This window comes from Siniperca chuatsi, linkage group LG12 (assembly GCF_020085105.1).
Source record: "Siniperca chuatsi isolate FFG_IHB_CAS linkage group LG12, ASM2008510v1, whole genome shotgun sequence".
In the NCBI taxonomy this organism is placed as follows: Eukaryota; Metazoa; Chordata; class Actinopteri; order Centrarchiformes; family Sinipercidae; genus Siniperca; species Siniperca chuatsi.
The window spans coordinates 27,909,948-27,922,268 of record NC_058053.1 but is presented as its reverse complement, the minus strand read 5'-3'; the positions used below and the strand labels follow the sequence as shown (position 1 = coordinate 27,922,268).

General features: G+C 37.8%; 1 protein-coding gene across 3 annotated transcripts; it reads left to right on the top strand.

Annotated features, from left to right (window-relative positions):
- Positions 1-6,210: 6,210 nt before the first annotated feature.
- Positions 6,211-12,075, top strand: med4 (mediator complex subunit 4). 3 transcript variants are annotated; one of them, XM_044215832.1, is made up of 8 exons: positions 6,211-6,372; positions 6,580-6,646; positions 7,205-7,375; positions 9,054-9,111; positions 9,212-9,298; positions 9,377-9,508; positions 10,971-11,179; positions 11,220-12,075. In XM_044215832.1, the coding sequence occupies exons 1-7, from the start codon at positions 6,299-6,301 to the stop codon at positions 11,141-11,143; spliced, it is 762 nt and encodes a 253-aa protein (XP_044071767.1). In that variant the 5' UTR covers positions 6,211-6,298; the 3' UTR covers positions 11,144-11,179; positions 11,220-12,075. The 3 variants fall into 3 exon arrangements, with proteins under 3 accessions (XP_044071767.1, XP_044071766.1, XP_044071765.1); XM_044215831.1 differs by having other exon boundaries at positions 10,971-11,188; positions 11,229-12,075; XM_044215830.1 differs by having other exon boundaries at positions 10,971-12,075.
- Positions 12,076-12,321: the final 246 nt, after the last annotated feature.

The window sequence follows — 12,321 nt, the reverse complement described above, 5'->3', positions numbered from 1 at the left end:
CACTATAATGCAGGTCAGAAAATAAATGAAGTACCAGGTGGGTATAAGTATAAATTAAAATAAGTGTGAAGTACAAAGTGGATGATGATAATACGGTATAATAATACAATGTAATAATATAAGTAATAAGTAGTAGTGCATGTACTGTCGAGTTAAGTGTAGCCTATTATATTTTTTTGCTTAGTGCTTCTATTCCTGTGTGCACTGACGTGAAAGTGAGCAGCTGTAACAAAAGAGTTTCCGATCAGGGATCAATGAAGTATTTCTGATTCTGATTCTGAGCTGCAGAGTTTTGGAGATATCGGCCGTAGAGATGTCTGCATTTTATTGAATATAATGGGACTAAATGGCGCTCTGCTTGTGGTGATCAAAGCGCCAAAATAAATACATTTGAGAAACTCAGCAGCAACGTCTCTTTCCAGACTTCATGACCCGGTTACTGAAGATAATCCACAGGTTTGTTGTGAGAAGTTTCATGTGGGAAGAAAATAGTTCCCACATCTCTACGGCCGATTTCTCCAAACCTCTGCAGCTCGCACCAGAACAGTCCAGCTGGATAAACGGCGCCACAGGTGAGAGGAGACACCTGTGTTTTTGATTCTGGGGCGAACTGTTCGCTTTAAGTGAAAGCTGCAGTACTACAATGTAAAAATTCAAAATCTTACTTAAGTGAAAGTACAGAAGTATTGAAAATGTAATGCAAATTAAAGTATCAAAAGTAAAAGTACTCACTGTGCAGCAGAATAGCTCCTCTCAGTGTGATTGTTTTGTATGTTAAACTATTTTAATACGAATTTAATCATCTGTTGTGTTCTGTGTGTGTAGCATGAAGGGACTACGAACTTTCATTCCATTTATACAACCTTGTGTTGTAAAATGATAAATAAACGACCTTGCAGCTCGTATTTTATGAATCTGATCATATGTTTTATGTGTAAAATCTAAATCTGCAAAGTAACTAGCAACTACAGTTGTCACATAAATATAGTGGTGTAAAAAGTACATTTATCTCCCACAGAAATGCAGTGGAGTACAAGTGTAAAGTAGAATACAATTTAAATACTCAGGTGTAATACAAGTACCTCGAAAATGCACTTAAGTGCTGTTGAGTAAATGTACTTAGTTACTTTCCGTCACTATGAGTTATGGCAGCAGAAGGCAGGGATTATGTCCGCAGTAGATGTGTACTGATTTCTTTCTGTTGATTTCTAACAAAACTTTTTTAATATGACAGAATTTCATCAGGAAATCAAAGGAAACAGCAAGAATTTCGCTTTCTAAAGTTTACGATGCACTCCCTTCTTTTCTCCTCCTGGTTACTTATTGTTTACACTTTCTCTCACTGAAATTCACTTTCAGATATTTTTTTTTTTGGTCATAAATCTTCTTTTTCTCTTTCTTCTTCTTGTCCTCCACATGCAAGGCCCGATTACCAACCAGGCAAAGCGGCTGCTCAGGGGCCCCCAGACCATCAGGGGCCCCAAAAGCCCCAGGATGACTGTAATTTGTGGTCATTTGGTGGTTTGTACATTTGTTTGGAGATGTGCAGCACTAAAGCACAATCAACGGGAATGATGAGGGAGGTTCCCCCCCTGGCTGCGAGGCAGTCGTTCAGCAACACATTTTTGCACTTTCATTTTGAAGTTGAACAAACTCAGGTTCCGGAAAAAGACCCGGCTACCAGCGGGGAGCTTGATGAGTCTGTCCGGGGCAAAAGTAAAAGTAAAGAAAGTAAAAGTAAAGAAAGAAAAAGTACAAAAAGTAAATATAAAGAAAGTAAAAGTAAAGAAAATAAAAGTAAAGAAAGTAAAAGTACAAAAAGTAAAAGTAAAAGAAAGTAAAAGTAAAGAAAGTTAAAGTAAAGAAAGTAAAAGTACAAAAAGTAAATATAAAGAAAGTAAAAGTAAAGAAAATAAAAGTAAAGAAAGTTAAAGTAAAGAAAGTAAAAGTACAAAAAGTAAATATAAAGAAAGTAAAAGTAAAGAAAGTAAAAGTAAAGAAAGAAAAAGTACAAAAAGTAAATATAAAGAAAGTAAAAGTAAAGAAAATAAAAGTAAAGAAAGAAAAAGTACAAAAAGTAAATATAAAGAAAGTAAAAGTAAAGAAAGTAAAAGTACAAAAAGTAAATATAAAGAAAGTAAAAGTAAAGAAAGTAAAAGTAAAGAAAGTAAAAGTACAAAAAGTAAATATAAAGAAAGTAAAAGTAAAGAAAGTTAAAGTAAAGAAAGTAAAAGTAAAGAAAGTAAAAGTACAAAAGTAAATATAAAGAAAGTTAAAGTAAAGAAAGTTAAAGTAAAGAAATTTAAAGTAAAGAAGAGTAAAGTAAGAGTAAAGAAAAGTAAAGTCCTGCATTCAGAATTCTACTTAAAAAACTTCTACTACTAAAGTACTTAAAGTATCAAAAGAAAAAGATCTTGTTTAAAAGAAAAAAATAAAAGTAAAGAATAGTTTAATTAAAGACAGTAAAGATTGTTAAAAAGGTGGAAAGTCCTGCATTCAGAATTAGCTACTTTAAAACTTTATATACAGTTAGCTAGTTTTAAGTATCAAAATAAAAGATCTTGTTTTACAGAAAATTGGTCCCTTTTATTGATATGTTATTATATATGACATTATTAGATCGTTACTGAGGTGAAGCCATTTTAAACTGCTTTATATACAGTTAGCTAGTTTTACTGCTTTATACACAGTTAGCTAGTTTTAACTGCTTTATACACAGTTTAACTGCTTTATATACAGTTAGTTTTAACTGCTTTATATACAGTTAGCTAGTTTAACTGCTTTATATACAGTTAGCTAGTTTTAACTGCTTTATATACAGTTAGCTAGTTTTAACTGCTTTTAGCTATATACAGTTAGCTAGTTTTAACTGCTTTATATACAGTTAGCTAGTTTTAACTGCTTTATATACAGTTAGCTAGTTTTAACTGCTTTATATACAGTTAGCTAGTTTTAACTGCTTTATATACAGTTAGCTAGTTTTAACTGCTTTATATACAGTTAGCTAGTTTTAACTGCTTTATATACAGTTAGCTAGTTTTAACTGCTTTATATACAGTTAGCTAGTTTTAACTGCTTTATATACAGTTAGCTAGTTTTAACTGCTTTATATACTAGTTTTAACTGCTTTATATACAGTTAGCTAGTTTTACTGCTTTATATACAGTTAGCTAGTTTTACTGCTTTATATACAGTTAGCTAGTTTTACAGTTAGCTGCTTTATACACAGTTAGCTAGTTTTAACTGTTAGCTAGTTTTAACTTTTATATACAGTTAGCTAGTTTTAACTGCTTTATATACAGTTAGCTAGTTTTACTGCTTTATATACAGTTAGCTAGTTTTAACTACTTTATATACAGTTAGCTAGTTTTAACTGCTTTATATACAGTTAGCTAGTTTTAACTGCTTTATATACAGTTAGCTAGTTTTAACTGCTTTATATACAGTTAGCTAGTTTTAACTGCTTTATATACAGTTAGCTAGTTTTAGTTTATATACAGTTAGCTAGTTTTAACTGCTTTATATACAGTTAGCTAGTTTTAACTGCTTTATATACAGTTAGCTAGTTTTAACTGCTTTATATACAGTTAGCTAGTTTTAACTGCTTTATACACAGTTAGCTAGTTTTAACTGCTTTATATACAGTTAGCTAGTTTTAACTGCTTTATACACAGTTAGCTAGTTTTAACTGCTTTATATACAGTTAGCTAGTTTTAACTGCTTTATATACAGTTAGCTAGTTTTAACTGCTTTATATACAGTTAGCTAGTTTTACTGCTTTATATACAGTTAGCTAGTTTTAATGCTTTATATACAGTTAGCTAGTTTTAACTGCTTTATACACAGCTAGCTAGTTTAGCCCAGTGGTTCCCAACCTAGGGGTCGGGCCCTCCAAAGGGTCACCAGATAAATCTGAGGGGCCGTGAGATGATTGATGGGAGAGGAAAGAAGAAGAAACAAAGTTCTAATACACAAATCTGTTTTCAGTTTTTGGACTTTTTTCAAATCTTGGATTTTTAGTGAAATATTGGATCATTTGAACAGTTATTGAAATGAAACCACTGATAACAACTCAGAGACTCTGAAACATGACGAGGAGACACAACTACGCAAGTTAAAAAGTTTGGGAACAACTGGTTTAATCTTTAATAATAAATGTATTTTATAAACTTTTATGAGTTTATGTTTATTATTTCAAATTTTACTAATAACTTAATGTATAAGCATCACTAATGTTGCAGCCGGTAAAGGTGGAGCTAATTTCTCCAGTACCTGGAGGGACTGGCTATTTAAAACCAAAACTATGAAATGATGCGATTGTTTGTATATTTGTAGATTTGCATTATATTACTTATATCATTAAATGGCAATGTTACTTACTAATTACTACTATATTGTTATTTTTGAGCTTTTATATTATTATATTATATGCCACATTAAAGTATTCACCTCTATTTCTGTTATGTTTACTTCATTGTATTGTTATTACTGTATTGCGTAGGTGTTACATAGTCTGCACATGCATTATATATGTATTATATATTATACATTATATATTTAATCTATTATTATGTATATTGTGCTTCTTATTCGTATATATTTATGTATCATTTTTCTTATTTTATTTTTTCTTTATTTTATTCAAATAGTCCTTTATGTGTTGCTGCTGTAACATGTGCACCCCCCCACCCTGGGATCAATAAAGTTTTATCTTATCTTACCTTTATTTCACTACTTTTTGCATGTTTTACTGCAGGAATTGCCTTCGTCACTGACAACAAAATGAATAAAATTACAGACATATGGATTCAGTTGGAAGCAAATTGTATTAGTATATGAGTATTATTATAAAAATCTGAAAATACAAACTGACTGTTACAGTTACTCATCTTATTGGATACATTTCATATTCATAAGTAAAATTTTCTAAATCTCTCCCATCTATTGAATTTTTAATTACTGAATTATTATTATAACTATTATTGTCTTCTTCACATTATAGGGAATCATCCATCGGTCTTTGTGAACACTGTCAGGAGCCAGAAACTGTGCAACATGTTGCAGGAAATGAATATCAGAAAGACACGATGGAGGAACGGAGCGCTAACAGGAGCAGGACCAGTGAGGAAGAAGTACTCAGGTGCTTTACTTAAGAAAAGTAACAATACTGCAATTTTAAAATACTTCATTACAAGTAAAAGTCCTGCACTAAAATGTCACTTAAGTAAAAGTATGCAAGTATTATTAGAAAAATGTGTAAAAGTAAAAGTACTCATAATACAGAAAAATGCCCCATTTCAGTGTTTAAATTATTTTATATTATTGGATTATTATCACTGATGCATTAATGTGTAAGCAGCATTTTACTGGAGCCAATCTTAACAATTTCATATACCGTTGGGTAGTTTAATTTAGGACATATTTTATAATGTGCGGCCGCTGGGGCTCAGCAGGTAGAGCGGGTTGTCTACAGTTTGATCCCTGGCTCGTACAGTTAAGGACAATTTTGAGGCACTTGTTCTTTACTTGAGCCAAAGTATTTCCATTTTATGCTACTTTATACTTCCACTACATCTCAGAGGCAAATATTATTGTATACTTTTCTTTTTACTTTACATTTATTTAGGAGATTTAGTTACTAGTTCATTTTCAGATAAAGACTTTCCATGTAAAATATATCATGATATCAAAAAATATGAAGCATTATGAATAAAAATAGTATGATAAATATAACACTCTGAATAGAGTCATTTTGCATAACGAGTACTTTTACTTTTGCTACTTTAAGTACATTTTGCTGATGATACTTATTTAGAATAGGGGACTTTTAATTTAACTTGTAATGGAGTATTTTTATACTGTGTTATTGCTATGTTGTAAAAGATCTTTCCACTACTGCTTGCATGGTAGCTCTCTGCCATCGGTGTGTAAGTGTGCCTGTGAATGGGAGAAGGAGAGGCAAATTGTAATATTGCTATATAAATGGAGTACATAAGCTTTGTATGTAAAATCCTAATTAAGAAAGTAACTAGTAGCTAAAGCTATCAGATACTTTACTCAAGTAAAGTACCTCAAATTTGTACTTAGATTGTAATTACAAAGTACAAGTACAATTGTACAAAATTAAGTAATTGTACTTTCAAAAGTACAGACCCTGAGTAAATGTACTTGTAGGAGTTAACTAACGCCAGAAGATGGCAGTAATGCGACAGGAGGATGCCCGTTGCCGTAAAACCTCAAAGAAGAAGATTCTGCAGACGTCACTTCCTGTCTTGCGCAGAAGCGACGTGAGCCAGCTATGGCGGTGGCGGCGGAGAAATCAACGAAAGAGCAGCTGCTCTCCGTGTTGGATGATTTGGAGGTTTTATCCCGGTAAGGTTAAAAGTCTCGCACTTGTTTCCCGGTGTCGCATTTACAAGGTTTTACTCGCTGTTGTCGTTTCATCTGTGAAGAGTTTACTCTGCTGCTCAGAGCCGCGGCGCCTTCGGTTTCTTAGCTAGCGTTAGCCTTCTTTATTTGAATTCCCCCCCTCTCTCTGTCTGTGTGTGTTTTGTTTTGTTTTGTTTTGTTTCGTTTCAGGGAGCTGATAGAGATGTTGGCTCTGTCCAGGAGCCAGAAACTGCCCCAGCCAGGAGAGGACACTCAGGTAACACAACACACGCAGTCCGAGAAATACTTGTTACCTGTAAAACTGACTATTACATTCACTTCACACGTCTCTTTACTGGAGACTGTATTAGTCTAAGGGGGTACTGTATGTGTACTGCTTGCCTTGTAAGTTTAACTGCTCTTCTATAGTTTCTATTTCTACTGTGTATGTACTTCTAATTGTTTGTGTGTTACGTTTCTCTATTTATCTGGACTTATTTCTGTCCCTGTGCTGCTGCAGCACCTGAATTTTCCGCTCTGGGGATCAATAAAGACTTAATCATTCACAGCCACAAAGGTTTTTCTATACGCAAGTAAAAGTTAAAGTAATAAAATGTGTGTTATCCCCGAATCTTCCATCGTGGCTTTCTCTGTAGGTGACTTCAAGCTGAGGGGAGGGAGTATTGGAACAAAACCACAATGAGACTGGGAGAATGGGACGTATTAGGACCAATAATGGGGCGTGCCGTTAGGTCATTCCCTTTGTGTGTGTGTGTGTGTGTGTGTGTTTATTCAAATAAAACACACATAAAAAGTGTCTGTGTGTGGTCCTCAGATCCTGGAGCTGCTGGTGCAGAGGGACAGGGAGTTTCAGGAGCTGATGGAGGTGGCTCAGCAGCAGGGGAAGGTGCACCAGGAGATGCAGCTGCTGGAGAAGGAGGTGGAGAAGAGAGACAGCGATATCCAGCAGCTCCAGAAACAGCTGAAGGAAGCCGAACACATCCTGGTGGGTGGTGCTTTTCCGGTTTTTCCCTCCGTTCTGACCGGTGTATGAAATCCCCTTTAAGGAGATTTGAGCAATGCTGACAAATTAAAATATCGCACTACCTTAATTTAATAAAGGTGTGTTATTGTGGGTTATAATGGCCAAACAGTTAGAGGCATTCACTGTTCTTTTCACCCAGCACCCAGTAGGAGTCCCTTCATTTCACTACACTGTGAAGCTCAACGTGAGACTTAAAACTAAGATTAAATTAGAGTCAAGTAGAGACAAACCGTTTGAACCGACTCAGTCTAACGACTGAGAGCGTCGAAGAAAACGGGTTTTAATCCTAATTGCACAGTCGTTCTTGATCTAACTTAACTGTATTTGGGAGTAAAAATGTTTCCAGCAGTATTCTCCGCTGTCATGCAACACTGCGGGGACATCGACTGAACGGACGTTTTAATCATTTAATTCTTCTAAAACTCTTTCAAATGTAAATAATACGTTTGGTGTACAATTATACTGTTTTTAATCTACGTTAAATAGCCATTTTTGAAGGAAAGAAGAAAAACATCAATATAACAGGTGACTCCAGTAGTATGTGTGTACAGCGGTGTGAGAAAAGTGTTTGCCCGCTTCCTGATTTCTTATTTTTTTGCATGTTTGTCACACTTAAATGTTTCAGATCATCAAACCTACATGGCCCTGTGTGAATCTCTTTGCAGAATTGTTGTAATTCAGCCACATTGGAGGGTTTTCGAGCATGAACTGCCTTTTTAAGGTCATGCCACAGCATCTCAATAGGATTCAGGTCAGGACTTTGACTAGGCCACTCCAAAGTCTTCATTTTGTTCTTCTTCAGCCATTCAGAGGTGGACTAGCTGGTGTGTTTTGGATCACTGTCCTGTTGCAGAACCCAAGTTCGCGGTCACGAACAGATGGCCGGACGTTCTCCTTCAGGTGTTTTTGGTAGACGGCAGAATTCATGGCTCCATTTATCACAGCAAGTCTTCCAGGTCCTGAAGCAGCAGAACAGCCCCAGACCATCACACTACCACCACCATATTTTACTGTTAGTATGATGTTCTTTTTCTGAAATGCGGAGTTACTTTTACGCCAGATGTAATGGGACACGCACCTTCCAAAAAGTTCAACTTTTGTCTCGTCAGTCCACAGAGTATTTCCCCAAAAGTCTTGAGGGATCATCAAGATGTTTTCTGGCAAAAATGAGACGAGCCTTAATGTTGTTTTTGCTCAGCAGTGGTTTTCATCTTGGTGCTCTGCCACGCCGGCCATTTTGGGCCTTTGACTAATATTTGTTTGATGATCTGAAACATGTAAGTGTGACAAACATGCAAAAAAATAAGAAATCAGGAAAACACTTTTTCACACCACTGTCTATATATGTATATATGTGTGTGTGTATTACACTGCTTGGCTGAGTCCAGGGGCCCGTGTCTCTCACGTTCTGTGAAAGCATCATCGATCTAGCTTGGTTCTGTTGAACCTTAGGACGCTCGCCGCTCCAGAGTTGGTCTGACGTTCTCTTGTTTGTAATTTTAGAGCCAGATTATAGACGTTATTCTACTTCAGATGCCCTGTGTTAATAATCACATGGCGAACACTGAAACCTCAGTGTGTTTCACACAGGTCGCTGCAGGTTCTGTTGATCTAAATCTGCTGCTCCTTCTTTTTTAAGGCGACTGCTGTTTACCAGGCGAAAGAGAAACTCAAATCCATTGACAAAGCCCGGAAAGGTGAGCTCACACACCTGCGCAGCGCTCTCTGATGAATGCCGAGGTCGCTGACTCTGGTTTTGGGTCTGATGGCTTGTCCTTGTTTACGTGTCGTCTGCAGGAAGCATCTCTTCAGAGGAAATCATCAAGTACGCTCACAGAATCAGTGCCAGTAACGCCGTGTGTGCTCCTCTCAACTGGGTGCCAGGTAGGAACCAGAGTCTCCGGCGCCGCTCCTGCTGCTTCTCACGTTTCACGCCACTGTTAACACAAGTGTCGTTCTCAGGTGACCCACGCAGACCCTACCCTACTGACCTGGAAATGCGCAGTGGGATGCTGGGTCACATGGCCAACCTGCCGACCAACGGCGTGAACGGACACCTGCCAGGTGACGCTCTGGCTGCCGGGAGGTTGCCCGGTAAGTCTGTCCAAAGGTTTCGAGTCCTTTATGGTTACGACGCGCCTGTTCGGTTGTCCTGTGTAACTCCACTCACTCACTAAAGTGGCATAAACATACATGGGAGTCTTCTTCTTTCCCCTTTTACATCAGTTAACAACACGACTGCTTATTGTTAGGAATCAGTTTCCCTTTAAGTCGTCGTTTTCATCAGCGTGATATTCTGACTGGGCGGCCATTTTGTTACCACTGTTATTTTCTTTGGTGGAGAATTGGCCCAGACTAGTTACTACTGACATATTTCAAAGTAAGAGTCCTCCGCTGCGTCGATTAATTTCCCTCATCAGGACGCCTCAGAGGCCATTATTACTGTTAGATTTATTATTGTCTGTTTGTTGTTTGAGCTACTTGCACTGAATGAAACAGTGAACTGAACCGTAACGAGGTAAAACATACCAGTCCGTCTTGATCTGACCCAGTTTGGTACGTTAATGTCCGAATTGCTCGGCTGTTTTTTAGTCTCGCTAGTAACAAACAGCAAACAGCCTCTCTGGGAGCAGCCATTCACGAGAGCAACACCATGAATCAGAATCAGAAACACTTTATTGATCCCCGAAAGGAAGCTCTTTGTTACAGCAGCTCGCCTTTACGCCTTTTACTAGCAAAAAATATAATACAATACACTATAAAAACACTAAAAACAGGTCAGAAAATACAGTTGTATGCAAAAGTTTAGGAACCCCTGACAATTTCCATGATTTTCATTTATAAATATTTGGGTGTTTGGATCAGCAATTTCATTTTGATCTATCAAATAACTGAAGGACACAGTAATATTTCAGTAGTGAAATGAGGTTTATTGGATTAACAGAAAATGTGCAATATGCATCAAAACGAAATTAGACTGTAACCAGGCTCCAGTTTCACAACCATTAGCAAATCACAGTCTGCTGCTGCTCTGTGCAGAGACAAATATCAGAAATGTCATTTTAAAACCAGTTTTCAGTTCCTGCGAATCAGATTTCAGACTTTAACGTTCACTTGATTGGATGAACTCAGGCGGCTGAAGCCTCGTACTAACTTCAGATGAACTGCACGGGACGAGGACTGCGGAGTCCGCCCGCCGTCGCTTTCATTGGAAGCACGTTGGGAAACTTTCTTTGTCGGTTGCACCAAACTGTTTTAATGTTCGTGTGACCTGTGAGTATTGTTTTAAGACGGACTCGAAAAAATGTCGACTTGCACATTAAAGGCTGCGTCTTAGTAATCAATCCATTATGATTTTGTATTTAGACAGTTCCAGTTGAACTGCATTCAGTAACAAATCGACCCTAATCAGGCTTTTCTCTTCGACTGCGACGTTACTGAGCGCGTCCACATCTTCCTCCAAATCCCCTGCTGGATCTCCACGCAGCCCACACCCGGCTGAGGGTGGAGTAGCGAATTCACAGAATAACCTCCGTCTCTCCCCCTGATTCCTCAGACGTCTTGACGCCTCACTACCCCTGGCAGTCCTCGGACGTCTCCGTGGGGATGCTGCCTCCTCACCACGGCAACGACTTCGGCCTGGAGCCTCCGGGTCACAACAAGGAGAACGAGGACGACGTGGAGGCCATGTCGACGGATTCCTCCAGCAGCAGCAGCGACTCCGACTGAAAGACAGCGTCTCTCTCTGTGTGTGTGTGTGTGTGTGTGTGTGTGTGTGTGTGTGTGTGTGTGTGTGTGCGCGTGCGTGTGTGTGGGGTCACCATTGAGCAACATCTGATCAAATATCTACACCTTTTAGTCATTTACAACGTAGGCGAGTGCAAGACTTGCTCCAAACATAGTGTGCGCGATTGTTTTAAGGTGAAGCGTTGTGAGCTCGCAGCTCGTCTCTACAGACGTCAGTCTGTCGTTTTATCTGCCTCTGCCTGTCAGTAACGGAGGAGCTCGTCGCTACAATGGAAAGATTGATTTAAAGACTAATATAGAGGAATGAAAGTCATTTATCATCATCATTTCAGCTGAGGTCTTTAGTTCCTCACTATCTTTTATTAAAAACGTGCCGTCGTTTATTTACGTTTTGTAGAATGAGTCGGTTTTGTAAGAGTAGCTTTTAGTTTTCCTTATTGTAGATTCCTTGCGTTCGTAAAGAGGGCTACGTTTCTGTCTGAAGCGGCTAGTAACAGCTTCAGCTTCGGGAGTCGTTTTCTGTGAATCTCAGCTGACTGAGGATTGTTGTTGTTTCGTTACTTTGTGGATCCACAGACTGCGTTCTGGGTCCCGGTGGGCTCAAAGACCAGCGTCGCCAAGCAGTTAAAGGTGTGAAGGCGTCATCATCAGCATCATCGTAATTAAACGAGTCGATCGTTTCTCCCGTCTAGACTTCTACATGAAGACGTAATTAGTTTAACTTCCTTCTGAAAGCTGGAACTTAAAGACAAACCAAACTTAAAATTCGACTTCTCTTGCTCTTTGGTGACCCGTCAGCTGGAACATGTACTGCGAGTGGTTATATAACAATATGGACAAATGCTGTAAATTTACCTCCGTGTAAATAAGCTTGTACATACTCAGCCGTGTAAATAAATACTTTTTGAATTGTGTGTGTGTCAAACAGACTTGTAAATAAAAAATAAAGGCAGATAGTCTGAGATCATCTCGTAACTTCCATTATAAATGTACAAGTCACTAACATGAAGAGAAAAGCAGTTTATTTTTACCCCTGAAGATCACTTCCTTATTTAACACGTTGCATTAGTACTGTAGGTCAAAGTGTTCTTAATCTTATAATGCCGGTGAACAGATAAAAAGTTAAAGGGAGTTTTAAAGTATTCCTACATGACTACACT

Bases quoted from the DNA above. Each gene is read 5' to 3' on its own strand.
- med4 (XM_044215832.1), top strand. From the start codon at position 6,299: ATGGCGGTGGCGGCGGAGAAATCAACGAAAGAGCAGCTGCTCTCCGTG. The intron at 6,647-7,204 runs GTAACACAACAC...TGTGGTCCTCAG, and splicing joins AGCCAGGAGAGGACACTCAG to ATCCTGGAGCTGCTGGTGCA. The intron at 9,509-10,970 runs GTAAGTCTGTCC...CTGATTCCTCAG, and splicing joins GGCTGCCGGGAGGTTGCCCG to ACGTCTTGACGCCTCACTAC.